This window comes from Chelon labrosus (assembly GCF_963514085.1).
Source record: "Chelon labrosus genome assembly, chromosome: 2".
Taxonomy (NCBI): Eukaryota; Metazoa; Chordata; class Actinopteri; order Mugiliformes; family Mugilidae; genus Chelon; species Chelon labrosus.
In genome coordinates, this window is record NC_140338.1 from 12,302,550 (window position 1) to 12,328,479 (window position 25,930).

The following is a 25,930-nucleotide window of genomic DNA, read 5'->3' on the forward strand; positions in this document are numbered from 1 at the left end:
AGATGACTGAGCAAAAGGCATGTGTACCTTGAATCCATAAGGGCAGGTGCAGCGGTAGTAGTGAACAGGGTCGTTGGCGCATGTGCCGTCGTTCTTGCAGGGATTGGACAGGCAAGGCTCACACTTAGCCTGGATACTCATGTCCACGGGGCCTGTGTGACGCACCAAACCACACACACACACAAACATGTACACGAGAAGGATTAATATCCTATAATTGTCTGCATTTAAAGGAGTAAGAGATGTTGAAATACACAGGTTTACATACACTTAAGACAGCTGCACATTGTTAGGGACCTGCATAAACCTTGCACCTTCAAATGTCAGCTTTTTTTTTTGCAAATGGTTAAGATGTTTGGCTTCAGTTTGAATTATAAAGTACTATAGATAATGGAATATTAGCATTAATATGTGCTGGAACATTTCAAGGCTGCATAATAAATGTTCACATATATAAGATGACATTGTCTTTGCAGGACCGTGGCATGTACAGAAGACACACATATCCCCAGGATTTGATGACAGAACATCGACATTTAACAGCCAGAGCACACGACGGCGGTCAGAACACGAGGGCTGAAAAGGAAGCGGAGGAGTATTTGGGTCTGGTCAAGGTTCAGAGGAGAGGAACGTTAAGGTGGGACCGTCTCGGACTGGGGAGCCGGGGACTGAGGAGGAAGTACCGGGATATGATTGGCTACTTTACCTGGCACCAGAAAACCACAAGGCCCGGGGACTTCTACAGGGCGTCAGTTAGATTAGGTCAAAAATAGGTTTCAGTCACATGTTCAAAGTTAATGAGAAATAATGAGGTTACGGTTGAAGGTTAAAGGTTAAAGGTCAAGAGTCAGACGCATTTTGCAAAAAAGTTGCAGCCACAGTCAGGTGCAAACACATTTGTGGATTACACATTAATTATATATATACACACATCACTGTCCAGTGAAAACAATGCATATCCTAATAAATAATCTAAAAATACACAATGCCAAATATTTAAATTGGGCTGTTTCAATTTCTATTTTTGGAAATACGGATTGGACAAGTTAGTAAATGACAACCCCTGGTCTCCTCATTAAGTGTGTTGACACACTTAACTATTGTTGTTGTTGACAGAACTTAACTATTGCTCCTGTAAAGTATGCGTGTTCATGATTTTGTTCTTGCATAATTCTTCTTTCAGATACAACAGTGTCTCTGAATGTGTATAGTGTCTGGTCATGTGCAAGGCTACCTGTGCGACAGTACTGCACGTGTGTAACAGTGTGCATTTACCTGTGCAGGTAAACTTCTTGGAGGGCGTTGTGAGGAGCAATTTATCCGTCATATCACCGGGCCCCGCGCAACGGGCAATGCCTGGCTCCTTGTAGCCGCTCTTCACCCAGTCTGACAGCCACTGCATGTGGCAGTCGCAGTACAGCGGGTTGGCACCCAGAGCCCTGGCAGACAAACAGAGGGAAACATGAGAGCAATGTTCAGATATACAGTCGTAAGAGAGAAAAGGTGCATGAAATTCAGAGCCAATGTGCTGGAGTATGGGGCCAAAAGACAAAAAAAAAAGTGTGACTCGTCCATCACTGTCAAATTCAACATGAAACCCTGATATAGTATCACGAGTAGAGGTGCTGACTGGTAGAACTGGTCTCATCTGGCATTTGTATTGAAAAAAAGAAGATGATGAAGCAGCTGGTTGTTATAAGCGCTATCCATGGTGCTGATCTTAGAGAGCGTCCCAGATTCAGGCCCTCCCTCACTGGCTGCTGGTAACTTAAGTTGTTTTCATCATCCTTCACTTGTGCGAAACCGATTTAACCATGTTCCACAGCCTTAGTTTGATGGTGACATCCAAAAGACCACACGAGTAAACTAAAGCCAGTCAGTCATCAGTTGATGGTCACGTCAGTATATTATTTTCAACAAGAGCCTCGTCCGTTACACGGTACTTGTCAGAATAAGTTTTATAACGCTTTGATTTCTTGTGTTTCTGTGCGGGCTCATCTCCACTGCAGGGGTTTTGTGGGTGGTTTTGCAATAGATCCATTTCACAGATTTCCCGTTAAAATCCATTATTCAGCAAAGTAAGAAAAAAAGTTTTAGCCACGAGGAATAACATGGTACATAACAATGCTCAGAGGAACACCATTTGAATTGCAAATATTTGGATCTATTACCATTACCAGGAAGAAGGACCAAGCAGATTTAGGATCCAGGTTTTAATTTAACAAAAAAAGTTTTTGGATGTATTTCTTGTTCAGCTACTTTTTAGTCCCATATGGTTACAGCCGAGGCTCACTGAACAGGCAGTTTTTCCTTTCAGGTGATGAAAACGGGCTCTTTGGTGATGAAAATGTGGTTTTGTGGGTTGGCAACTTGGGTGAGAAGGTAGATTCATCCATCACAAAGCAAGACACGAGCAGTGATGTATGTGTGTTACTCACAGGTGGGAAAGCGACGACAGGTCTTTGAATGCTCCTTCTGGTATCAGTGAAATGTCGTTGCCATGGAGAGACCTGAGAAAATACGAGTGAAACGTGATGAGCAGAGAAAAGGGGCTGGATGTTAAAAGTGTGAATCGTTTCTTATTAAACACCAGTTGGACTCAAGACTTTCTGAAGTTCTCCTTTACTATAAGGATGTTTTGTGGAGATACTCACAGCAAACGCAAAGACTTGAGTCCATCGAAGGCCCTCACTGGGATGCATCGCAGGCGGTTGTAGCTCAGGATTCTTTACACACAGAATTGACACGTTGACATGGAGACAAATGCAGACTTTTTTTTTTTTTTTTTCACACAATATTTTCAAATGCAGCGAAAGCATTTGAAAATCCATACGATCCACTTTACAAAACTACATCCCCCTGAGTCAAACAGGCAAAGCAGCAAACACAGACACAGAGTTTAACACATCCTCCAAGTGGAAGATGCACACAGTCATGTCTTACAAACACAAACATCTCGCACTCAGAGCCCTGATCTTTATGTGTTTTGTGTTTTTTTTTTTTATCCTTGGGCAGAGTCATTTACAGTAACTATGAGACAAAATATCTGTAGTGCACACTGGTGCATAGACTGTATATAAATATGGACAATGTGTCTCCACTTCCTTGCATTGGCCAAACTGACGCTATCTTCTCAGAGATACAGGCAGCGCCATCTTGTGACTTTGGAGTTTGCGCAGTACAGTCCAAGAGTGGCATCAACATTACATTAACCACCTAAAACGACAAAAACTATCCTTGAAAAAATCTTATTTGACGTGTATTTTAGTGTTTTAGTTTTCCCAAGTCCCATCCACTAACATGGAGGAGGCGGAGCTTATGACCTATACTGCAGCCAGCCACCAGGGGGAGCTGTACTTGCTTTGATTTCACTTTTGAGGAGCTGTTCTGCCATTCATCTTTATACTGTCTACGGCAGATATAAACACAACTTATTAATGTATATAACATGTTTACTCACGGTCCCAAACCAGTACATCTTCCACTCCCTGACTGCTTTATGCATTACTGACATTTTTTTATATGATTTGTCTGAGATAGACTTGTCAACTGCTTCAGGCAGTTTCCTCACTTGTTTTATGACAAATACAAACAAAAACTTGTATTATTGTTTGCTAACGGTGCCCTCAGACATTCCCATAATTCTTTTAAGACAGCACACAGGTGGTTACTATATGTGTGACTATGTAATACAGTCTCACAAAGTAGCTGCAGCTTCCTTACTAGATTTTATGCTTTCATCTGATCAAGGGCATCCTCTCCCTGAGCATTTGTGACCTACACACATGCGCACACACCCACACCACCACGCATCGCAAAAGGACTGATGTAAAGCCAGACTCACAGGGTAAGCAGTTCGGACATGTTACTGAGGCTGTGGTTGGACAACGTGCTGATCTGGTTGTTACTCAAATCACTGAAAAGGAAACGACAACAGAGACATAAAACACACGCACAAGCACGGTAAACACATGCGAATCCACACGCAAACAAGAGTCCGTAGGCATCACATAATACTCCTCCGTAGTCTGCTGTACACTGTCGACTGTCACGGCGGTGTTAGGACCAAACAAGGTCACAACAGTGATTCAAAACAGAACTCTGACAGAATAACAGTCGGTTAGTTTAATAAGCAGAGTGCAGGAAAACACAGGCCAAGACAGAATCCTTAACGAAATCTGGCTTTGTGAATTAAAACCTTTGTGTGTAATATCTGTTGTCTGTCGAGGCCCTGCGTGTGAGACTTACATGAGTGTTAAGTGTTTGTAATTGGAAAGCTCCACAGGAACCTGAGTGAAGTGATTCCCATCCAAATACCTGCGAGACAGACAGAGGAAGAGATTAGTGCACACAGACAGAGAATGGAAACAAAAGAGAGGGGGGAAATATAGTGAAAATAGAAGATGCAAAGGAGGAATGGGAAACAGAGACACAGAAAATGAGAAGGGAGAAAATGAAGTTTTAACCATGTGGGAAATTCCTCATATCCACCAGTGTGAGCAGTCATTACTGCTACAGCCATAATAAACACTGGAGCCTAATATCCCCACAGGCGTCTCTCTGCCTCTCTCTCTCGTTCTAACACACATACACAAGTGAGGTCCTCTCTCCTTCCCTTTGATACAATGTGCTATTAATCCAGCCTATTAATTAAGTCTTTGTTAATATTGGAAGAACCATGTCCCCCACAGGAGGAATACTGAAATGATAGAAAATACCACCAAGTCGGCCCTCTGATGTTTAATTTAAGGCTATCATTTTCTAATCATCGGGGATTTATCGTGTGGGATTGTTATGTGTGTGTCGAAATTAGTTTCTGAAATAAAATCCTTTGTGAGCCTGCAATGCAATGTACCTGTGTCTCTACAATCCTTTACAGCGTTACTGTGTTTTCACCTGTTTTCTGATTAGGTGAAGCTCCAGCACATTACTGGTACTGATGAATTACACCAAAGCCCTCAACAAAGCTTTATGGTTTTCATAATGCTGATCAATTTTGTAAGCGCCATGATTGTCTCTGTATTTCTTGGATTTTAAATCTGGTGACTGTGACGACTCTTTCGCGTTTCTTAGCAATGAATTTTATTTTGTTTGGAAGCATTGAAGAAGAAAACTGTTGCAGGAAGTGTTTGGGGTCGAGGGACTTTTTTTTACGTCGATTAATACGTGGTGAAAGTCGAGTCGACGTCGGCTAGTCGATGACGTCACACATAAAAACACAGTATAAGAGTTATATTCTTGACCTGAATACTATATATTTTAGCGTCTCACACAAAAGAAGCTACGGAGGACCGTAAACACCGTCAGTCTGACACTTTTAATATGCCGCTCTCGCTCACAGCAACAGTGTCAACTAATATAACACAACAGTACTGAACATAAACACACGAGCTTATCAATTCTGTGCGCTGCAGGGGTAGCCTATATTAATCGGCACCGTCAATAGCGTTTAATAGCTCTTCACAGCGTGTTGTAAAAGAGGATAATGTAGCCGGGGTATAAAAAAAATGCGGTATATCTTGGATATTCACCAGTAAACTGTTGATTTGTAGCCTCCTTCTCTCTGTTACCGCTGGTGAAGTTGTTAATTGACTGTCGTTGAGAGGATTTGGACCGTTCCTCTGTTAGCGTTAGCGGATGTGCATTGCAGTAGTATTGACTTACATATTCTACATGTCACGGTAGAAGGGGCTTCATCTTTAGTGAAGTATTTCCACACACTTGATGAACCGCTGCTAGTTTGCTGCAATGACCCACTGAGCTCCTCACCTGTCTTCTCGGAAGCGTCCATGTTGTTATTGTCACGTGATCAGTGACTAGTCGACTTCCTGCCAAAAGCGTCACGGCACAGCAGTATAGTCGACTAGTCGACTACTCGGTACAACCCCTAGGTAGTGTACCTGTTAAGTATGAGTCTAATAAAATTCAGATTAAGAATTACTGTCTAAATAAGAAAGGCAGTAATTAGCCAACAGTGTTGAAACGCGCTTAAATAATAGGAGGCATTGAGGACAGTCATGGATTCTTGGACAGGTCAATATTTTGAGAAAAACTAAATAGTGGATTATTGTCTTGGAGCTTCAGAAACTTCTCGGTATTTTTGTAGTCTATTCCCGAACACGATCCTGGAACTTTCCAGAGCCAGCATGCGTATGTCATATGCATGCATCAACAACGTTTGTGTAATTACTGTCGCTGCCAAAAGGCTTTCAGTGGTTGCTTCAAATATGCAACGTAATAGGTTTGAACTTTTCTGATGCACAAAATGGATGGTGCAATGGGAGAGGCAGTGTGTAAACAAGGGTCTTATACCGAATTCACATCCGTGGAAGCTCTTTGAAAAGACTGATCGAGTGCCAACTCTTGTGTGGGTTGGGATCATTGACTCAGTGAAACCACTGAAAATCTAACTGGATTATATGAAAAATGTCAAGTAAACAAAAACAGACTCGTTTTTTTATAAACTTTTTGGTGTTTGCAATGAATGGTGTCTTAAACTCAAACGTAAAAACAAGTAAATTGAATTTGCCTAGACTTGTTTTAGCTTTCTTGAAGTCATCTCATCCAGGTAGCTTCTTCAGTTCTAAGTGACTGATGGCGTTATTATTTGGAAGATCTGCGAGGAAACTGACCACATACTCACCTGCAATTGGAGGAATTGGTTTTGCTAGTGATGTGAGTTCCTAATAAAAACCTAAACCCCCCAACCAGTCATTTAGAACTGAAGAAGTGACTTGGATGAGTGGTGAAACGTCGTCAAGAAAATTCAAACAAGTCCAGCTTGATTTTTGGCTATACCACGACCTGGATGACTGAGGATCTTCACGGATTTGAACTCACAGTTCGGTGGTCTCTTTGGGGAGGCCTTTGGGCAGCGTTGTGAGCCCCTTGTTGCTGCAGCGCACCACAGTGTCCAGACAGGAACACTCTGCTGGACACCTCAGCACTGGAGAGCAGCTGTTCTCGTCATTACCTGGTGGCGATGAGACGTATGGATAAGATGAGAGGAGCAGAAGGATGATGATGGCTGCATTTGTGCTGACCATGTTTACTCATTCTCACCATCTTCACATGCAAAGTCCTGGACGGCTACATCCTGAATGGGAATCTCCTTCAGGAAGTAAGGGCTCTGGCAGCGAGGGTTGCCAGTGACGATGCGTTTCCTTCTCAGCCAGTCGCCGAGCCACGCCAGGTGGCAGTTACAGTTGAAGGGATTTGCCAGGAGGTTTCTGGTGAACAAAGAAAGAAAGGAGATGAAAATGCTAAATTTTTAAGCTTTTTGTATTTGTATTTTCAAATGTGTCAACTTGTTTATCCTCACAGTGTGGACAGGGAGTGCAGTGTGTCGAAGGCGCCCGGGTTCATGGACGTGATCTGGTTGTCATAGAGTGACAGGAGACGCACCGAGCTCAACCCCACAAAGCTGCTGTTACTCACACAGCTGATCCGGTTACTCCTCAGCATGCTACTCACACACACACACAGGAAGGCAGACACGGGAAAATGCAGAAAACTGAGTATTTTACAGGAAAAAAAATAAAACTCACATATTGTTTTATCAACTCGTGAATTATGCATGCTCATATATTCAGCGGACAGCGTCTCAGTGTGTGGGGGCATTTGAATATTGCTGGCAAGTTAGATGCATATGCATGTGTGTGTGTACCCACAGTGTGCGGAGGCCACCCAGTCCCTTCAGCATGCGGTGGTGTACGTTCTCCAGCCTGTTGGAGGTCAGAATCAGCTCGTTGACCCCGGAGGCTCCCTCGAATGTGCCCTCCTCTATGTCAGTGATACGGTTATTACTGAGGTTACTGCAAAGACAGGGAAGCAGGAGGAAGAAAGGTAAGAAGGTAGAAAGAGGAAATAACACACATGTAGAGAGGATGAGGGAAGAAGTAAAGAAAGAAGCAATGCACATGGTTCATTTTAATTTCTGTATTTATATATTTACGGCTTTTTCTGTGCTGTACATATGAATTCATTTCTGTTCTTGTTACTTTTACATGTGTGACTCACATCTTCCTCAGCTGAGGCAACTTTTTGAAGATCCCCGTCGCCTCGAGCACACTGAATTCATTGTTGTTCAGGCGCCTGAGAACAAAGCAGAGGTGGTCAGAGACAAAGAGAGGCAAAGAAAGAGCGTTTGAAGCTAAAGAGGCCGATTGGGCAGGAGGGGGGTCAAGGGTGAGGTATTAGCCAAACAAAGACTCACAGTTCAGCGGTGTACTGAGGAATGTGATCCGGTATTTTGGTGAGTTTCTGGTTGGAGCAGTCGACTGTCGTGCCCTCACAGCGACACTTCTCGGGGCAGGCCAAGTCGGCGAAGCAGTCGCCTCCGAGCTTACTGCGGTAATCCTCGGTACCTGGTCACAATCACAGCCGCAATGTCACTGAATGCCTTTCGCTATGCAAGAGTGGAACCCCAGCATTAACTGGCATCGGCTCCAACTAAAACACTGCTGATGGCCAAGGTGAAAGTTGCGATACAATGGAAGAATTTTTAAAGCTTTGCGGAGGGGCTGCTTTTGTTTGTTTTCAAAAAACTGATTGTGATCACATGCAACATTCCTCCATTGCATGTGCATTACTTCAAAATTCTCCATGTGTATCACAGCCTTTAAGGAGCCAAGTCACACCCAAGACACACAAACGGTGAAGATCAAAACGAGTACGTGGACAGACTTGCACCCACAATGAGAAACAAACTGGAGGTTTTTTTTTTTCCCCGCCCTGTCAGACTACAAAGCAGTTGTTAGTGTTTGAAACCAAAGCACAAACAAAACAGCATCAGAAATGAGAGCATGACACGCACAACCCAGGCAGTCGTCTATCACACTCGCACAGACACGCACACAACGTTTGTGGGGAGAGACGGGAGTTTGCTGTCTCTTGCGTCTCGGCCTTGCTGTAGGGATTTGCGGGGCCGTTCCATGGTGCTTGACAGAACCATGTTCCACTATAGGAACCTGGCAGCCACATGGTTAGATCAAGCACAAAGGAACAACCTGCAGACTGACTGCTCCTCCGCTGGAACACAGGGGTGGGAAGGAAGAGGAGGAGGAGGAGAGGATGAGAAGGAAAGGATAATACATATAAAGAGAGGACAGGATAGGACAGGAAAGGAGGAGGGGAGGTGGAGAAGGCAAGGGGTTAGTGAGAGGACATGAGATGAGAGGAAAAGAGTGGTAGGGAAGAGGATGTAAGAAGTAGATAATAATGAGAGTAGTTAGGAAATGAAAGAGCAAGAGAGAAACGATGTGTAAGTCAGGGATGAAGAAATTAGAAAAAAAAAGTGTGGCAAATAGAGGATGGATGCGATAACAAGAGGGAGGAGACATGAAGGAGGAGATCAGTCGAAGCAGAAAGTGCAGTGGAGTGATTGAGAGAAGCCAAGGAGAAGGCGGGAGAGTGGAACATCCACAGACATCTAAATCCACAGACGACAGGAGAGAACAGGAACAGAGCAGCTGTTACAGAGGAGTGGGAGGAGAGTTACAGCAGCACTGAATGCAAGAGAAGCCCTCACTTCTGGGTACCACACACACACACACGCACAGATATACACAAACGAGAGAAATCCATGAATCATCGTGCGCTAAAGTGTAGGTTTTATGCGTATTCTTTTTTGTAAACAGACAAGAGGAGTCACAGAGGGGTCAAAGGTCACTGTGGTAAAGGTCGAAGGTCAGAGGCCGGCTCGGGGACAAGAGGTAAGGGGCTCGGGTGTGACGGAGAACCACGTGTGTGTGTGTTTGTATGTGTTACTTACAGCCGGTATGGTGTACTCCTGAGTGTGTTAGAAAGGCAGTAGGAGAAAGAAGAAGGGATTTCACTGGTTTATTTGAACAGGAGGGAAAAGAAAAGCTGATGAAAAACCGAGAGGAAAAGCTGCAATTTGTGCTGCGATTCGTGCTCAGTCCCCAGGCAGTGATTCATTTAAAGGAGTAATGACTCGTGGATGCCGAGAACCATGCTGGCATCACACGACATGGGACGGGCGCTCTCATCCAAGCGCACGTACCCTGGGCCTCATTTGCCAGAAGCGAGGCCGAGTCTTAACTCGGTTTTTTGGGGTGAGACGGCGAGACAGAAAGCACACGTGGACGAGGGACGTGTTCGTGAGCGAGAGAATTTAGCCACTTGTGCTTTTTTTTTTTTTTAGCAGCGTGAAACAGTGGACGAAATGCAAATTAAACTAGATGCTTTCAGATGTATTGATCAGAGGTGCAGTGCCAGGCTTGCATCACAGAATAAAACATGTTTATTCAACTTTTCAACCGCAAATGTTCCTAAATTATTCAGCTTGGCCCCGTATGTGGTATTTGGGCTTTGAAACCTCTGTCCCCCCGGTGAGCTTCAGAGTTAATGACTGCACACACACACACATACATTTCTTATTCCAACACACACCGCCGAGTGTCTTCTGTGTGCTGCTGTAGTAATGACCGCCTTTAGCCCTGCTACTGATCTCATATGCATGTCTGATTTACATATTTCCCAGCACCCCTCTGAGCATGGTAACTGTGTGACCTTTTGATGTTCTGCAGGGAGAGAAACCGACACAGATGCTCCTGGACACGCGCTCACGAGTTCACTATCATTAGATGTGCAAAAAAAAAAGACGTGCTGGATATAGTCTCCGTGCTGTGCCCGTGTCTTGCACACAATGCTTAGCTAACAGTGACCCCTGAGCTTATTAATCCAACAGTTTCTCTCCCACTATCGCCAAGGTTACGGTTACCAGCAGAAACCCAGTGCAAGGACAAGAGAGCAGTTATCTGGTGAGGCGTGATGCGCTCTCCGGACTATTATAAGGCAACGTTTTAGCATCCACAAAAGGTGTCAGTCCAGGCAAATCACTCCAAGTGTTGTGTGAGTGTGCAGCGTTCGCTATGAGTGAACAAACAGTGCCACACACACACACACAGTCGCACATGCTCTTTGTACAGTACCTGGGATGAAATACTGTTCTCTAGCTAATGGAGAAGACACAGAGAGAGTGAAAGTGAAAAACAAGTAAAGAGCAAAAGGCCAGACAAGAAGACTCACTGTTTGTATGTGTGTGTAAAAGCGATCCCAGAAAATAGTAAAAACAGGGACGTTAGTAGAGAGAGGAGGCTGAGGGAAAATCCCAGCAGGAAGACACAGAATGAGAGCAGAGGAGGAGGCAGTTTGTCTTGAATATGTGGAAATCTGAGTGTGCATGATCAGAAAACTGTGGATATATACCCTGGCCAAAAAAAAGTCACCACCAACATTCGCTGTGGCATTGCTTCGATAAGCTTCTGCAATGTCACAAGATTTATTTCCATCCAGTGTTGCATTCATTTTCCACCAATATCTTGTACTGATGATGGTTTGACCACTGCACAAAGCCTTCTCCAGCACATCCCAAAGATTCTCAATGGGGTTAAGGTCTTGACTCTGTGGTGGCCAATCCATGTGTGAAAATGATGTCTCATGCTCCCTGAACCACTCTTTCACTGTTTGAGAACCATGAATCCTGGCATTGTCATCTTGGAATATGCCCATGAACATCAGGGAAGAAAAAAATCCATTGATGGAATAACCTGGTCATTCAGTATATTCAGGTAGTCAGCTGACCTCATTCTTTGGGCAACATAATGTTGCTGAACCTAGACCTGAGCAACTGCAGCAACCCCAGATCATAGCACTGCCCCCACAGGCTTGTACAGTAGGCACTAGGCATGATGGGTGCATCAATTCATCTGCTTCTCTTCTTACCCTGATGTGCTGGTTCCCACTATCCTTCCAGTTTTTAATAATGTGTTGGACAGTTCTTAACCCAATTTTAGTAGTTTCTTCAATCTCCTTAGATGTTTTCTCTTCTTGATGCATGCCAATGATTTGACCCTTCTCAAACAGACTAACATCTTGTCCACAACCACAGGATGTGTCTTTAGACATGGTTGTTTAAGAAATGAGAAGCTACTCATTGCATCAGTTGGGGTTAAATAACTTGTTGCCAGCTGAAAGATAATCACCCATGCAGTAATTATCCAATAGGAGGCCCGTGCCCATTTGCTTCGTTAAATCCAGGTGGAATTTTATTTTTTTTTGGCCAGGCAGTGTGTGTGTGTATATGTGCATATATATATATATATATATATATATATGGTATGTATACTGAATGTGAGCAGCTGCATATGAAGTCACGTGAGCGTGTGTTTGTACCTGAGCATCGGAACTTCTTGCTCTTGATCTGTCCGATTCGTTTGTTGGCGAGCCGCCGAGGGCTGGTGCAGCGGGCGCCGCTCGTCTCAATGGGATTGTCCTGCAGGTAGTCTGCCAGCCACTTCAGATGGCAGTCACAGATAAAGGGGTTTTGGGCTAAGTGACTGATTTGCCCACACACACACGGACATGGACACAAAGAAAGGACACACAGGTAAGCTGTTAGAACAATACGCGGAGAAGAAGTCATTTATCTGGACACCTCACACAGTATTGTTAATAGTAGGTAATCTAACGATGCTGCAAATAAATATACATATGCATACATATGTATCTATGTTGTAACCTACACTGATCAGCCACAACATTAAAACCACTGACAGGAGAAGTGAATGTCATTGACCATCTTGTGACAATTCAGTGTTCTGCTGGGAAACTTTTGGACCTGGAGTTTATGTGGATGTTACTTAGACATGTACCACCCAACTAGAACAGACCAGGCTCCCCCACCCTATAGCAATGACACTCCTTGATGGCAGCAGCCATCCCCAGCAGGATGCAGCCTGACACAGGCACACACACATACGGTTTAGGAACAACTAAAAAAAAACAAAACATGAAAAACACCACAAGGTGTTGACCTGGCCTCCAAATTCACAGATCCAAAACTGATCAAGTATCTGTGGGATGATCCACAGAGGCCCCTCCCCTCAACCCTTAGGACCCAAAGGCCCCCACTAACAACATGATGTTGCCAGACACCACAGGACACCCTCAGAAGGTCCATGTCCATTCTCTGATGAATTGTTTTGGAGGCACAAGGGAGACCTAGACAATATTAGGAAGGTGGTCATAATGTTATGCCTGATTGGTGTATAGTATAAACCCTTTTTCTCCTGTTTTATTAACAAAAACTGAATCTGAGCATTAAGTATACACCCAGGAGACGACACCAAGAGCCAGAACAAGATGTTTCTCATTTGGGTGAAAGTCTACTGAGTGCTCTTGAAGGTGGTGGTGATAGCTGATGTACAGTACGTACCTCTTCTATACCGCTGTGTAATTTGAAACAACAGTGGGGAAAAAAATGGTGGATTAAGACAGAAGTCATTATTATAATTATCAAAACTGGCAACAGAACGTTCTGTTTATTGTTAATGTCACTGATAATGTGGGAACAAGACACAACAAATGGGCCTAGTGATCCGAGACGCATAAACAACATCTGTTTTTCTCTTTTCCATATTTGAGTGTTTAACTTCCTCAAAAGAATGACACCTTCTTATTTACCTCTTCGTGTCTGGTGTGTGTGTGTGTGTGTGTGTGTGTGTGTAATGTGTGCACGTACAGCGTCTGTATGGCTCTTAGAGATGAAAAGGTCCCCTTGGCGATGGTCTGGAGCTTGTTGTCATACAGTGATAGCAGATTGAGGTTGTGAAGGTCCTGAAAAGCGTCCACCCGCAGGCACGCTATCTTATTAGCATTCAGTAACCTGAAGCAAACAGGGAAAAAAAAAAGACAGCAGCGTTAAAGAAACAGTGAGAGAGAGAGAAAGGAACGAAGGCTTATCCTGTTATCATTCCGGTGGGTGCAGGTCAGTGATGATGGCTTTCAGTCATGGCGTCCTCCCTCTGATGACAATGTTTTAGATAAGCACTTTTCAGCTGAATATCAACGAGATGCAGATGTGAGCTCTTGGTGTGTGTGCGTGTATCTACTCACAACAGCTGCAGGGAAAACAGCCCCTCAAACAGCCCTTTGGAAATCTCGGTGATCTTGTTGCCGTACAGAACCCTGCAGAGCACAAAAAACGACGTTTATGAGTTATGCACACAGCAGTATTATAGAGCAATAATACGAAAACAGAAACTTGGTGTGTACTGTACAGAAAGTCAAACTCCTTTTGTCCTCTTTCATCTAGAATCTGGTAAATGATGGAAAAATATGAGCGGCTTTGATGCTGGAAAAAGAGCCATGATCTAATGTTTAATTAGCGTTTGACGGCGTTCCAGGAACAAATGCTACATTTATATTATAAAAGACGCTGCCAAATAATGTTTGATTATGACTACAATGTCTCCCGTTTAGGAATGTGGAGAGATTAAAACTATATTTCAAATCCAATAACGTGGGAATGATGCAGCCGAGGGACAAGCAGAGAGTTTGTTTTACTCTGGTTTGACCAAATGTGTGGCGGTGGACAGTGGTGGGAGGAGTATAGATTAGACTATAGATAGAAACTAGTAAATTATTAAAGTATTAAAAAGAAAGTGTGCATAAAACATCAAAAACTAAAAGTACTCATGTAGTACTTATGCAGATTTGCCCTTAATAGTGTCCTGTTTATTGTTATTACTTGAAAGAAATGAAAAAAAGACCGTAGTCAAGAATGAGAAGGCCCTCTTGTCTCCAAGTTAAATCATACCAATAAAACACAAGCTATAAAAACTCTGACTCTGACTCGAGGCCTGGCTGCATGTCAACACCCCGGACACAAATCTATCTCTAGCTATGAACACGTGTTATCGACACATCAGCGGCTGCGGCTTTGAGGAATGTACGCCGCTATCTGAGGAAAAATAACTTCTTTATAAATACATCAGATTACACACAAACACGTCGAGACTGTGAGCGCCGCTGCCTCGCCCCAAACAAATACCTTGGATGCACTCACACCAGAGTTATCAGTCATCTTTACGCTCCACGCTCAGTTGAGTTGTGTATGTAGGCAGTCTAAAGACATGTGTTTTAGATTGGCTTTTATTTCATTGTGCTGAGTGGCCGTCCCCGAGAGACCTGAGGTTGGGCAGCGCAACATTGGCGCGGGGACTGGACGCTCCATTTGTGGCTCACGTTGACACGTACCATCCACACGCGCACGTGCGCACGGACGCGGCCGAAGCAGCTCATTTACATTCCCTCTAACCAAACACTGACACGCAATAAACACACGGCGCAGCTTTAATGCGAAAGCCATGCTGCTGCGTGCGGTGTGTCAGCATGAATGTGCGCGTCCCATTCTTTCTGTGGTGAATGTGTAATGAGGTGGCAGAAGCCTCCATTCAGCAATTCAGCGTTTTATGAATTATTGACTTTGGAGAGACGAGACCTTAATATAACTCCTTCATGAAATAACCTTACGTCCCTCGCTCCCTCTGCACCGAGTCTCTCCGGACTCCTTCCCAAAGCTTCACACGCAAAGCCGGTGGTCACAGAGAGAACCAGCAACGGCATCATTTCAAAAGTGTAGTTGTGAGTATGTATTTTTTTAAATAATAATAAAAGTTAAGAAGTAGAAAGTGGAAATAAAGCTGTAATCAGGGCCCTTGTGTAGGTTTTACAAGTGTAAAGGATTGGTGGATAAGACTATAAAGTTCACGGTTTGCATATTGGGTAAATGTTTCCACACTCAAGAAGCAGATTTTCTCAGATCTGACCCTAAAACGGTTGATTGATTGATGATTAAATGGTTGAGATTGTTTGTGTTTTACCAGTTTCTGTCAGTGTGTCAGTTCTAAACAAGTCTTTTTCTAACATAACCCATCTCTCACCCCCGCATAGTAACGTATGAGGCTCATAACGTCTTTGTTCTTGGACTCGGTAATGCCATAGGTCAGCGAAGCATCTTGCCAGGCAGCTGGATTTTGCAGCAAACTGCCAGGGTACTTTATTTTATTCTCACTCGTTTTTATTTTCTTTTATTGGGGTCTTTTATTTTGGGTAATGTGGAGTTTTGTCAGCTAATGCAACACCCCAAACTGAACCATTGTGTGCGCGCTTTTATTTCCCATTAAGTGCTGTACAGCTGAACAGGCTGATTCATGTAATGGTATTAGTTCCCGGGTTATGAAAACCAGAGTTGTTCCAATAATTGTTCCTCTAATGATTATCAGGGAAGAAAGTGAGAGTCATTGTTTGGTGAGACATCCCTTTCACCATTTTATTACCTATTGAAGTTAGTGCTTGATTAAGTGCCGCAGCTGAGGTTTTATAACATGAGCCTATGGTGAAAGGATTTACAAATAATAACAGTGCGTGTCTGTTATGCACACACGGTGCAACAGTCATCCGTCGGCATGCCAACTACATAGATTTGGCTTACAGCGCTCCTCAAACTGTCAAGCATGACTTTTCAGAGCTGTGCGCAACAAATCATTTGACACGACGGGTTAGGCAGACACTTTGTTTCATCGATTTCCTACAACTTTATTCACTTTTATGGTTTTGGAAATGTTAAAATAAACTGTTGCACTTATGAGAACCACATGCACACTGTTTTGGCGCATTGAGAAATTCAAAACTCGAAAGGTCTGCTCTGATAATTTGTCGTTGCTAGCCTACGGGTGATAAATCATACTTTTGGTGGAGTCGTTCAGCAAACGGATATTACACAGGACGTTCGCTGTAAACGTCCACCGCAATGGACGGACACGCTTTTCAGTTCCATCAGTGTCCAGTTTATTGGCAGATACCAGCAGGCATGCTTTGTTTTTTCCTCCAACTAAAGACATTTAAACAATTTTGATAAACTATGGTCTGTTTGTTGTAGCCATGTCATTTCCCAAGGTCTCACGAATTAAATGAGTTTGTACGGGCCGCATCTTAAACACACGCATATCGCACAATACTCACAGAGAGTTGAGGGAGCGCAGACCCTGGAAGGCGTCCGAGGCCAGCTCTGATATCTGGTTGTTACTCAAGTCTCTGTGAAAAGGGCACAGAACCAGAACCAGAGTCGGGTGGGGGGAAGAGAGAAAACCAGAGAGGGAAACAAAAGAGGTCAGCGCAAGTTACAAACAGGGCAGCAACAGAAGTTTTAGCGGATGGCTGACAGGGTGCAGAATGCGTGGACTGTATCTCATCGTTTACTCACATCCTGCGCAGCTTCTTATAAGGAGAAAAGGCCCCAGCTGGGATCACCTTGATGGCGTTCTGCTCCAATCGTCTGGAACGAAACATACACACAAGCCATTGAGGAGCAACATTAACATTCCCTTATCGCAGAGCTATCTCGGCTGTATTCTTGACTGCCGCTCTTTCCCGGGGGCTCTGGCTAAGGGGAACATTTCCAGATAAGGCGCTTTGATGGCGGTTGCCAAAGTCTGTCACATTTCTCTGATCTTTTGCCCTCTTCAACATGTGTACAGATGGACACACAAACACTGAAGCACACACACACACAGTCAACTATCTGGGCAGTGTTCCATTAAGAGTCGGTCGGACTCTGCGTCAGTCAGACCCAAACAAATGCTGCCAGGCCGGGAGTGTGAATGAAAGGAGGAGGGGGCAAACAGAAAAGACTGAACGGACCCAAGCAACTGTTTCAAATTTCATGTTCAGTCACTGTGACGAGGAGGGCGGTGGAACACGGTTTGCAAATCAACCATTTGATTGTGAAACATTTTCCTAAACTGCATTCGTTTTTGACCTGCAGTTCCCTCCATTTGACTTCCACTACCCTCCTTTCCACTCCATTCACTTCGTCTGAAGGGTTTTTCATGCTCTGTGTCTGTGGCTAGGTCTTAATTTGTGTCTTAAATCAATAAAATCAAATCTAATTCAAGTATGAAACACTCAAGCCTTCTCAAAGTAACCAACATGTCCAAATATATTTGAAACTTAATAAAGTGATTCCTGTGTATAGTGTTTTCAAAGCAGGTCTCATGTCTCAAATGCTAATCAATAAAGGTCTTAAGTCCCGTTTTAAGTCAAGTTAAATAAGTCCAAGTCAAGTCAGATTGAATCAAGAGTAGTCTAAAGGCGCTTAAATGGTAAATTCAAGGACCTACGCACGTAGCCTACGCCGGTGCGAGTCATTCATACTCGTGCGCTTGTCAGTCTGGCTCGCTCTGCAACAACGTTAGTCGGCGCTGTGTCTTTTTTCCCAGTCAGGCTAATTTTTATTTCTACTTCCTGCTTCACTTTCAACCATGGCGACTGAACTTTCGCAGAATTTCGCAAAAATTTCGAAATGTCTGTATCGCCAAACCTCCTCAGTTTAACCTTAACGATTCTTTATTGATCCAAAACAATCAATTCGAAAACTGCGGCGATGGAGAAGCAGCTGGAAATACTAAAGCGGAAACACGCTACTACCTAGCGGACACATAGACGTCTGATAGACATATATACATAGATGCCTCATTGAGCGGGTTGGCCTGCTGTTGCGTTACATCAACGTTACCGCCATATTGGAGGAGGCAGGCATTAACCGTCTTCTACAAAGTGCTGTAAGTTAATACCTTTCGTTTACACATTCACACACGAACGTATATATGTTCAGGAAACCGATAGGAACCAAAAACTTTAATGTTACATGCTACAGATGTTGTTTTTGGTTCCTATCGGTTTCCTGAACATATATACGTTCGTGTGTGAAGACGCTTAATAAAGTTCACTCCCTTGACTCGTATTGGTTTGTGGGACAGAGCTGCCTCCTCCAATATGGTGGCGACGTTGATGTAAGGTCCAGCACTCAATGAGGCGTCTATGTATATATGTTTATGAGCGGACCGATCACAGCTCTTGCGCTCTGCGTCACCGCGGCGTGTAGTGAAATTTCTGGGGAGGTGCACGTCAGTTACGGCGCTAGGCTCTGCGTACGGTCTGCGTTATTGACGTAGCCTCTGCATCAACTTCACGCAGAAGTCTAAACTGACTATAAGTCAAGGAGAGTCACAAAGTATGTCTCAAGTCAAGCCCCAAATAGACAGCACAGATCTTAAACTTAATGTTTTGTCCAAAGGTCTTGGGTAAAGTATCAAAGTCAGCGTAGACAAGTCCAAATAGATTCGTCAAACACTGGATACCTGCTCCTTTCAAAGGTTATTCCTAAGAAGTGAGTATTCACGATGTGTAGCAGGCTTATATAGGAGTTACAGAACTTTTTTTCTCAAGTCAAGTCTTGCCTAAGTCCAGTCCCAGAGCGGTCCCCTTCAAGTCCCATCTCAAATCATTTCTGTCTGACTCATCACTCAAATCTGCTTATTGTGATGCTTTGTTACTTTAAATCTGCTGACTCGTATCTTTCCTCTTGTCTTTACGCCCACTTTTAGATAGCAACAGGACCCGTCTCGTCCCCCAGATTAATCCTTCAGTCGTTCCTCCCTCATTCCTCTATTATTTTCTTAAGCAAAGAGCTGCATGACCGGGCATTCTCATTTCACAGATGTGTGGTTTTATTTCACCACACAGAAAGGGAAGTAGTGAAACAGAAAGGTGGAATGAGACAAAGAAGGGAAGTAGAGGGGTGCGCGGAGAAAGAGCAAGAGAAATATCACCGCGCCTTGCGTGAACGCGGGACGTTGTGTGCGTATTTGTGTAAACTGCCACGTATGTAGTTATGTCTTACATCTCAGTAATGGTTTCAGGCAGGTTGGTGGGTATTTCCGTCAGACCCTTCCCTCTGCAGTCCACGATGTTGTTGCTGCAGGTGCAGGACTCTGGGCACTGTAACACACTGCAGGAGGAAGATGATGACGACTGGTGACCTACACAGAGACAGAGGGCCAATATTATAACACCAGATTATGCTTGGTCTTAAACCCGAAGGCAAATGATGTTGAAGGTCACAGAAATCAGTGAAGAAAATCTACGTGGAACAGCAGCAAGTGGCGTCCTTAAATGTGACCTTGTCTTTATACAGTGGAAGCGCAGCCAAGCCACGCAGTGCAACATGAATACTTACCTTCGTCCCAGTCTTGAAAAGCATGAGCAAAAGATAACGAGAAAAAGCAAACAAGACTAAGCAAGAGATGGGCTTGCGGCGCTAAAACAGGAAGCGCACGAGAAGAGGCTGAAGAGGAACAGAAGTCAGCGGTGAACCTCGACCTACCTGTGCACGCAAACTCCTTCTTCTGCACCTCCGCCACATTGTGCCCCCTCAAATGCGGAGGGGCCATGCACTGCGTGTAGAGACCCAGACGGGGGCGCTGCCGCAGCCACTCTGACAGCCAGGCTACGTGGCAGTCACACTGCAGGTTGTTGGAGTGCAGGCGGCTGTGGCGGAGAGAAGGGGATGGGAGGGAGGGAGAAGGAGGGAGGGAGGGAGGGAGAAGGAGGGCGGGAGGACGAGCGCGGGGAGGGAGAGGGGAAATAATAGATTTGATGACACGAGAGACAGGAGCAGGGCGGGTGGGTTGGGTCAGGAGGAGAGAGAGAGGTGCAGGTACAGATCAATCAATCAATTGTACAAACAGGCACGGATGAGAGGGATCCTTCCCTCTCGGGCCGGCGGTGTGTACCAAATAGAGCGGCGCTACTTACAAGGTCCTGAGCTTTGGCATGTGGTTGAAGCTGGCCACAGACAGTCGGCTGATGTTGTTATTGTTGAGGGTGCTGAGGTGAAAAGGGCAGAATACACAACACAGATATGATTTCTGGTATCATAGCAGAGTCAATGTAGAGAGTAGAGAATACTTCCAGAGCAGCGCTTTGTTAACAAGCCTCTTGCTAACTAGACCCCCTGTCCAGTCTCACTTTTAATTAAAACCGACCCAGCCTTCTGTCCTGCTATTTTTACACATGACCTTAAAACACAATCTCTTTATATTCCTCCCGAACCTTTAAAACTACAGGATAAACACACACACTACTTGGCATCTAGGCAGAAATTAGACTGACAGCAGGTGTTACAGTGTCTTTCGTGTGCGTGGATTTCCGTTAAAACACTTTTGTTTGCGAATTAGGAAACATTTGGCGGCAGTTCGGCTGTAAAATCAACAAGTAAGTCGAGTTGGTTCTTTCAAACGACATAAACTTGAGCAAATCATTTGTAATTTGGATATTGTGCTGTTGTCCATCTATAAATTGTAACTGACTGCTACCCTACATTTCATATATTTGAAATTAAAGCAGTTTGCCTCACAATATAATAATATTAATACTCAATACAAGGGTTCTGATTGGTTAATGACCTTGTTAATGCATTAGCCACATATCTGAAAACACTGTCCTTTTTGCACAAGCATTGGAGTCTCAAAAAGCCCAATGAGGATGTTGTGTTGTAGATGTTCTACATCTCACTGCTGCTGGTGTTCATCATTCACCAGACCGCCGCTGCTGCGAGCAGGGTGACCGAACAGACAGGTACTCACAGCACTTCCAGGTCACGTAACGCTCGGAAAGCTCCGTCTTCAATGCAGCTGATGTGGTTGTAGTCCAGTTGGCTGCATGTGCATGTACACAAAGAGAAGACAGAAAACAAATGAAGCTGTAGATGTAAGAGGCATACGTTCAGGTGAAATTGAAGCCAGCCAGCTGCAGATGAAACTGCGCCTCTCTCTCTCTCTCTCTCTCTATCTCCCTCGTGCTCACTCACTTTCTCTTCTTTGCCTCTGTCTCCTGGGCTCTTTGTTCTTTGCGGATGCATTTCGAAACATTTTTTTTTTTGTTGTTTTTTATCTGTGTGTGTCCATTCTCTTCCTCCTGCTCTCTTCTATCTGACGTCTAATTTGTATGCGCCACTCTTTACCTCTTTCCCCGTCTCTCTTGCTCTCTCTCTTCCCCCCCTCGCTCTTTTCTGAGAATCGCTTTGCAGAAACAATTTAATTAAGACATAAGGACAGTAAATCATGTGCTGTCATTCTAATGCACACTAATAACACACACACACACGTACACACAGAGAGAGAGAGAGAGAGAGAGAGAGAGAGAGAGAGATTGCCGTGTCCTTTTACAATAATTGCAAAGCATTTAAAAAAAAATTATCTGAAGTGAAAAAAAAAAAAAAAACAGGAAGCAAAGCAGGGAAATTGTTGAAAAATCCATATTTATAGAATTACTGCTGGGAAATTACTTGACCTGAGAAATTACCAACAATTACCATAACTATGAGTGAGGCAAAACAAACAGAGAAAACAGCAAAATGCCACTGATGTGACATCTACACACACACACACACACACACACACACACACACATACCCCCAGCTGTTAACGAGCAGCGGTGCCAGTCAATACAGCAAGCAGGAAGCACATGACATTTAACACAATGAAATATTGATGCACAGGCGCACGGGTGTTGGGCACATTTGCAACATGTTGGAAGGCAAAGCAATTGATAGATGTGCACACAAACACACGCACACACACACACCTTACATGCATGTGCAGGAAAAAGAAAAAAAAAGTACCACTTACAGGTTTTTGATTTCCACCGCTCCCCTGAAGGCTTTCCTTGGCACCCCTTGAATCTGGTTCTCGCTGAGATCCCTGCACAGAGAGAAAGACGTGGATGGGAGAGAGAGAGAGAGAGAGAGAGGGGAAATAAGGTGGCACAGAGTTAAGCCGAGCTGTCACAGAGCCACTTGCTTTGCAGCACAAGTACTTGATGTAATCACCAAAAATGCAGCAGGGGCAACGTTAGAGCCTGAAAGATCATCTACAAAACTGAGTTCCTTGCACAGAGAGCACTCTCCTTCAGCAAAATACAATCAACTGTCTGTGTTCATCTCTCAATGACACACACAAAAAAAGAAAAAACGCTTCCTCTGACAAGTGTCCATGCATCTGGAGGCAGACGCAATTCAATTGTCTGCTCTGAACATCCATACAAGTCAGGTAAAAGGCGTTAGATGCACCCTGTAGGGGGCAGTAGTGTCCCTCAGAGTTCTCCTTTCCTCTTCTCATCACTCCCACTCATCTCTACCTCGCCGCCACCCACCACCTCCTCCTCCTCCTCCTCCTCCTCCTCTTTCCTCTGCTTTTAAGGAGTGAGTGATGGATGTGTATGTGTGCGAGTATCAGCGTTGGGGCTTACAGAGATTTCATTTTCAGCCACTTTAACTAAGCTGCCGCTCGCTATGCAGCAAATAAAAAAAAGAGAAAGAAAGAAAAAAAAAGAAACGCGCTCAATTTGCTGCAGTCAGTGACACATGTGTCCGTTATGTATCCACACACGTGTGCTAATTCATGATCCTGCACACACACACACACACGCAAGAGTATAAATATGCACAAACATATCAACAGGTGTCTCACAGACTAAATCTACTACGCCACCTCCTGCCAAGTGAAATACAGGCTCTCAGCGGTTGGTATAGCAACTTAGTTTGGTGAAGGACACACACACAGGTGCTGAAGAATGTACACATAAATAGTTACATGAACAGAGGTGTTAATCACACGTATGAACATGTGCGGCTATAAATAAACAATGCGAAGCGGAGGCAGGAGATTAAATTAAACTCCATTGTCCACTGCGTATTGGAGGGCGTAAAATTAAACGATGAATAAATATCAAACTTCATCATCACAGACAAGACGCAGACAATAAGCGTCTGTGCCTGTGTCAGCACAGACCCGGGGTTCCAGACAAACTATCCGACCTCTCACCACTGACCTTCCAGCTCTTGACCCCGGCTGTGACACCCTGACCTCCGCCGTGCTAATCGGCTAAAAGCTAAAGCCCGTACGCATTCCTCGCATTCCTGCGGCTGTGATCGCATAATCAGCACTGCAGGTATCATCCATCTCCGCGCGACTCCACCTGCTGCCTCTAAACCTGCGTCTTGAAGTGGGAATTTGTTGGCGAGAATGCAAAATTACAAAGACTGGGAACAGGGAGCCGAGAACTGGCTGCACCCTCGTTCTTTGCATGAAATGACAAAACCAAACGCTCCTTAAGCCTCGGAGCCTGCGGGAGGGTCGGCCACTGTGAGTTTTTGACTGACAGCTGAGACCGCAGGGGTACAAAGACAAAATGTAAACAGAAACCGTCTCCGGTAACTGTAGCTTATTAGCAAAGGGGCAGATGTTAGCAGAAGAAGTAAGTGTGTCTCGATGCTTGTACAAGAGAAGGGAAATATTAGGGATAGAAAATGTGCATTTGCTGCAGTTCAGTTCACATACAATCTTATAGTCTACTAATTCAAAGCTAGGGCTTCTTCCTAACACAGTTTAGGGTAAACCGTGGCACTGAAACGATTATTAAAGGTCAACTGATTGATGTTTAAAGCAGCACCAAAGTGAAAAGTCTCGAGGTTTGAGTTTCTGATTGACAGCATTTTCTGTTTTTTCCCTTTTTTAAAGAACTACTGGCCAGACAAAACAGACAAAGCGCTGGAAAATTGTGATTAAAAAAGCAATTATTAGCTGCAGCCTCAGTAAATGTGCTCACTGGTTATTTGCCGAATTCGTCCTCTCAGTTGGATTTATGCACAGAACTCAAAAGATCAACAAAAGTAAAATGTAACATCATCATAAATCAATAAAACGTTTGAGCGTTTGCACTTGAGCCGTTCACATGAGCGTGAACTTGCACACGTATGTCTTTAGTGTCCTCTCATGTCGAGATCAATCAGCGTGATCCCGGAGTAAGGCTTCACAAACAAAGGCAGACGAAAAGGCGTTTTTTTTTTTTTTTTTACCTTTCGCTGTTTTACACACTCAACGCAAACACACGTGCACCTCTATGCGCCAACACCGACACACACACACACACATACACAAAGTAGCTGGTTTGAATCAAATAGAGTGTATCCTGATACTGTTTTTACAGGACCAGGGGGGTTTGGAAAACAGCCGTGCTCCTTTAACCGCTGGAACTCTAAAACCAAATAAACTCTCGGAGAGTGATCCTTAATCCACCCCCACCCCGCACCCCACACCCTTACCCCAACCAACACACACACACACACACACACAGCAGTGCAGCAGAGCAGCCTATCGAATGTAAAAACCTGCTCATGTCCCACAGGCGAAGAGCTGACAGTTTGTGTGTTTTTTGTTTTGGGTCGTACGCAAACCTCGCCGTAAGCCACTGTACAGGACGTGTTCCCGCGCGCACACAACTAGAAAATGTCTGCGTCTTTGCCAATTATAGTAATGTCGCTAAAGAAGAGAGATGGAATTGTGCCTAAATATATATATTTATGTGTGCGTGCGTGTGTGTTTTGACATATGCATTTATCTTATGAGGCACAGAGATGATTGAAAATTGATTTTTTTCGCAAGTTTTCTGACCTCGTGATCTACAACGACACACACACACACACACACCAAAAACCCGCTCATATACAACAGATAATTTATGCATATGCTGCACATGTGAGTGGCAGTTCGGGTTGGTGTGGGGCTCTCAGGGAAGTGCAGAAGGCCACTCTAAACCCTATTCATCACTCAGACCACCAGAGAGAGAGAGAGTGAATAGCTAGTTTTACCCCAACTAGGAAATTGACTTCATCGGGACTTAGGAGTGGATTTTCTTCCTCAGTTTGGCACCAAAGCACCTGATTCAGTTTCATCTTCACTAATCATTCAGCGAGCGTTCTGCCCTCCGCTCCCACTCTCTTTAATTCTATAGCCTCGCCTCCTTTAACGTCTTCCTTTTCTTTCTCTCTCCCCGACTCGTTTCCTCTTCTCCCTTCCCTCTTGTTTTTGGACTTCCCCAAGGTTTAACCCCTCACCTCTGCCCCTCTGCCTAAACCAGGGAGGTTACCTTCATTAAAAGAGGCTCCTGCTGAGCCCCAGTCAGTGTGTGTGTGTGTGTGCCCGTGTGTGTGTGTGTGTGTGTGTGTTTTTCTTTGACGGGGGCCGGAGGTATTAGACCTGCACAGGAACTATATCATGCTGCTAAGTTAGGAACCTTCTGAAAGGGGAGACACAGGCGCATACATCGGCGGCGGACACAAACGCACATGCATCCACCGAACCCGGACACGCCGCTGCCGAAAACGGACAGCTGACAGGCTCACGGAAAACACACTCGCGTACACTGTGCGTGCCCCTCCGCT

General features: G+C 44.4%; 1 protein-coding gene across 2 annotated transcripts in view; it reads right to left on the bottom strand.

The window, feature by feature from the left end:
* The window catches only part of slit2 (slit homolog 2), an 88,035-nt gene that overhangs the window by 14,151 nt on the left and 47,954 nt on the right, over positions 1–25,930 (bottom strand). For both annotated transcript variants that reach the window (XM_084570907.1, XM_084570906.1), the window contains 22 exons: positions 22,338–22,409; positions 21,294–21,365; positions 20,464–20,535; positions 20,033–20,196; positions 19,550–19,688; positions 17,072–17,143; positions 16,831–16,902; positions 13,921–13,992; positions 13,547–13,690; positions 12,199–12,362; positions 8,216–8,366; positions 8,020–8,094; positions 7,671–7,814; positions 7,322–7,465; positions 7,063–7,229; positions 6,841–6,973; positions 4,249–4,317; positions 3,845–3,916; positions 2,655–2,726; positions 2,439–2,510; positions 1,276–1,439; positions 28–152 (listed from right to left, as the gene is read on the bottom strand). In XM_084570907.1, coding sequence (XP_084427033.1) covers positions 28–152; positions 1,276–1,439; positions 2,439–2,510; positions 2,655–2,726; positions 3,845–3,916; positions 4,249–4,317; positions 6,841–6,973; positions 7,063–7,229; positions 7,322–7,465; positions 7,671–7,814; positions 8,020–8,094; positions 8,216–8,366; positions 12,199–12,362; positions 13,547–13,690; positions 13,921–13,992; positions 16,831–16,902; positions 17,072–17,143; positions 19,550–19,688; positions 20,033–20,196; positions 20,464–20,535; positions 21,294–21,365; positions 22,338–22,409 — 2,431 coding nt within the window. The remainder of the gene's footprint in view (positions 1–27; positions 153–1,275; positions 1,440–2,438; positions 2,511–2,654; positions 2,727–3,844; positions 3,917–4,248; positions 4,318–6,840; positions 6,974–7,062; positions 7,230–7,321; positions 7,466–7,670; positions 7,815–8,019; positions 8,095–8,215; positions 8,367–12,198; positions 12,363–13,546; positions 13,691–13,920; positions 13,993–16,830; positions 16,903–17,071; positions 17,144–19,549; positions 19,689–20,032; positions 20,197–20,463; positions 20,536–21,293; positions 21,366–22,337; positions 22,410–25,930) is intronic.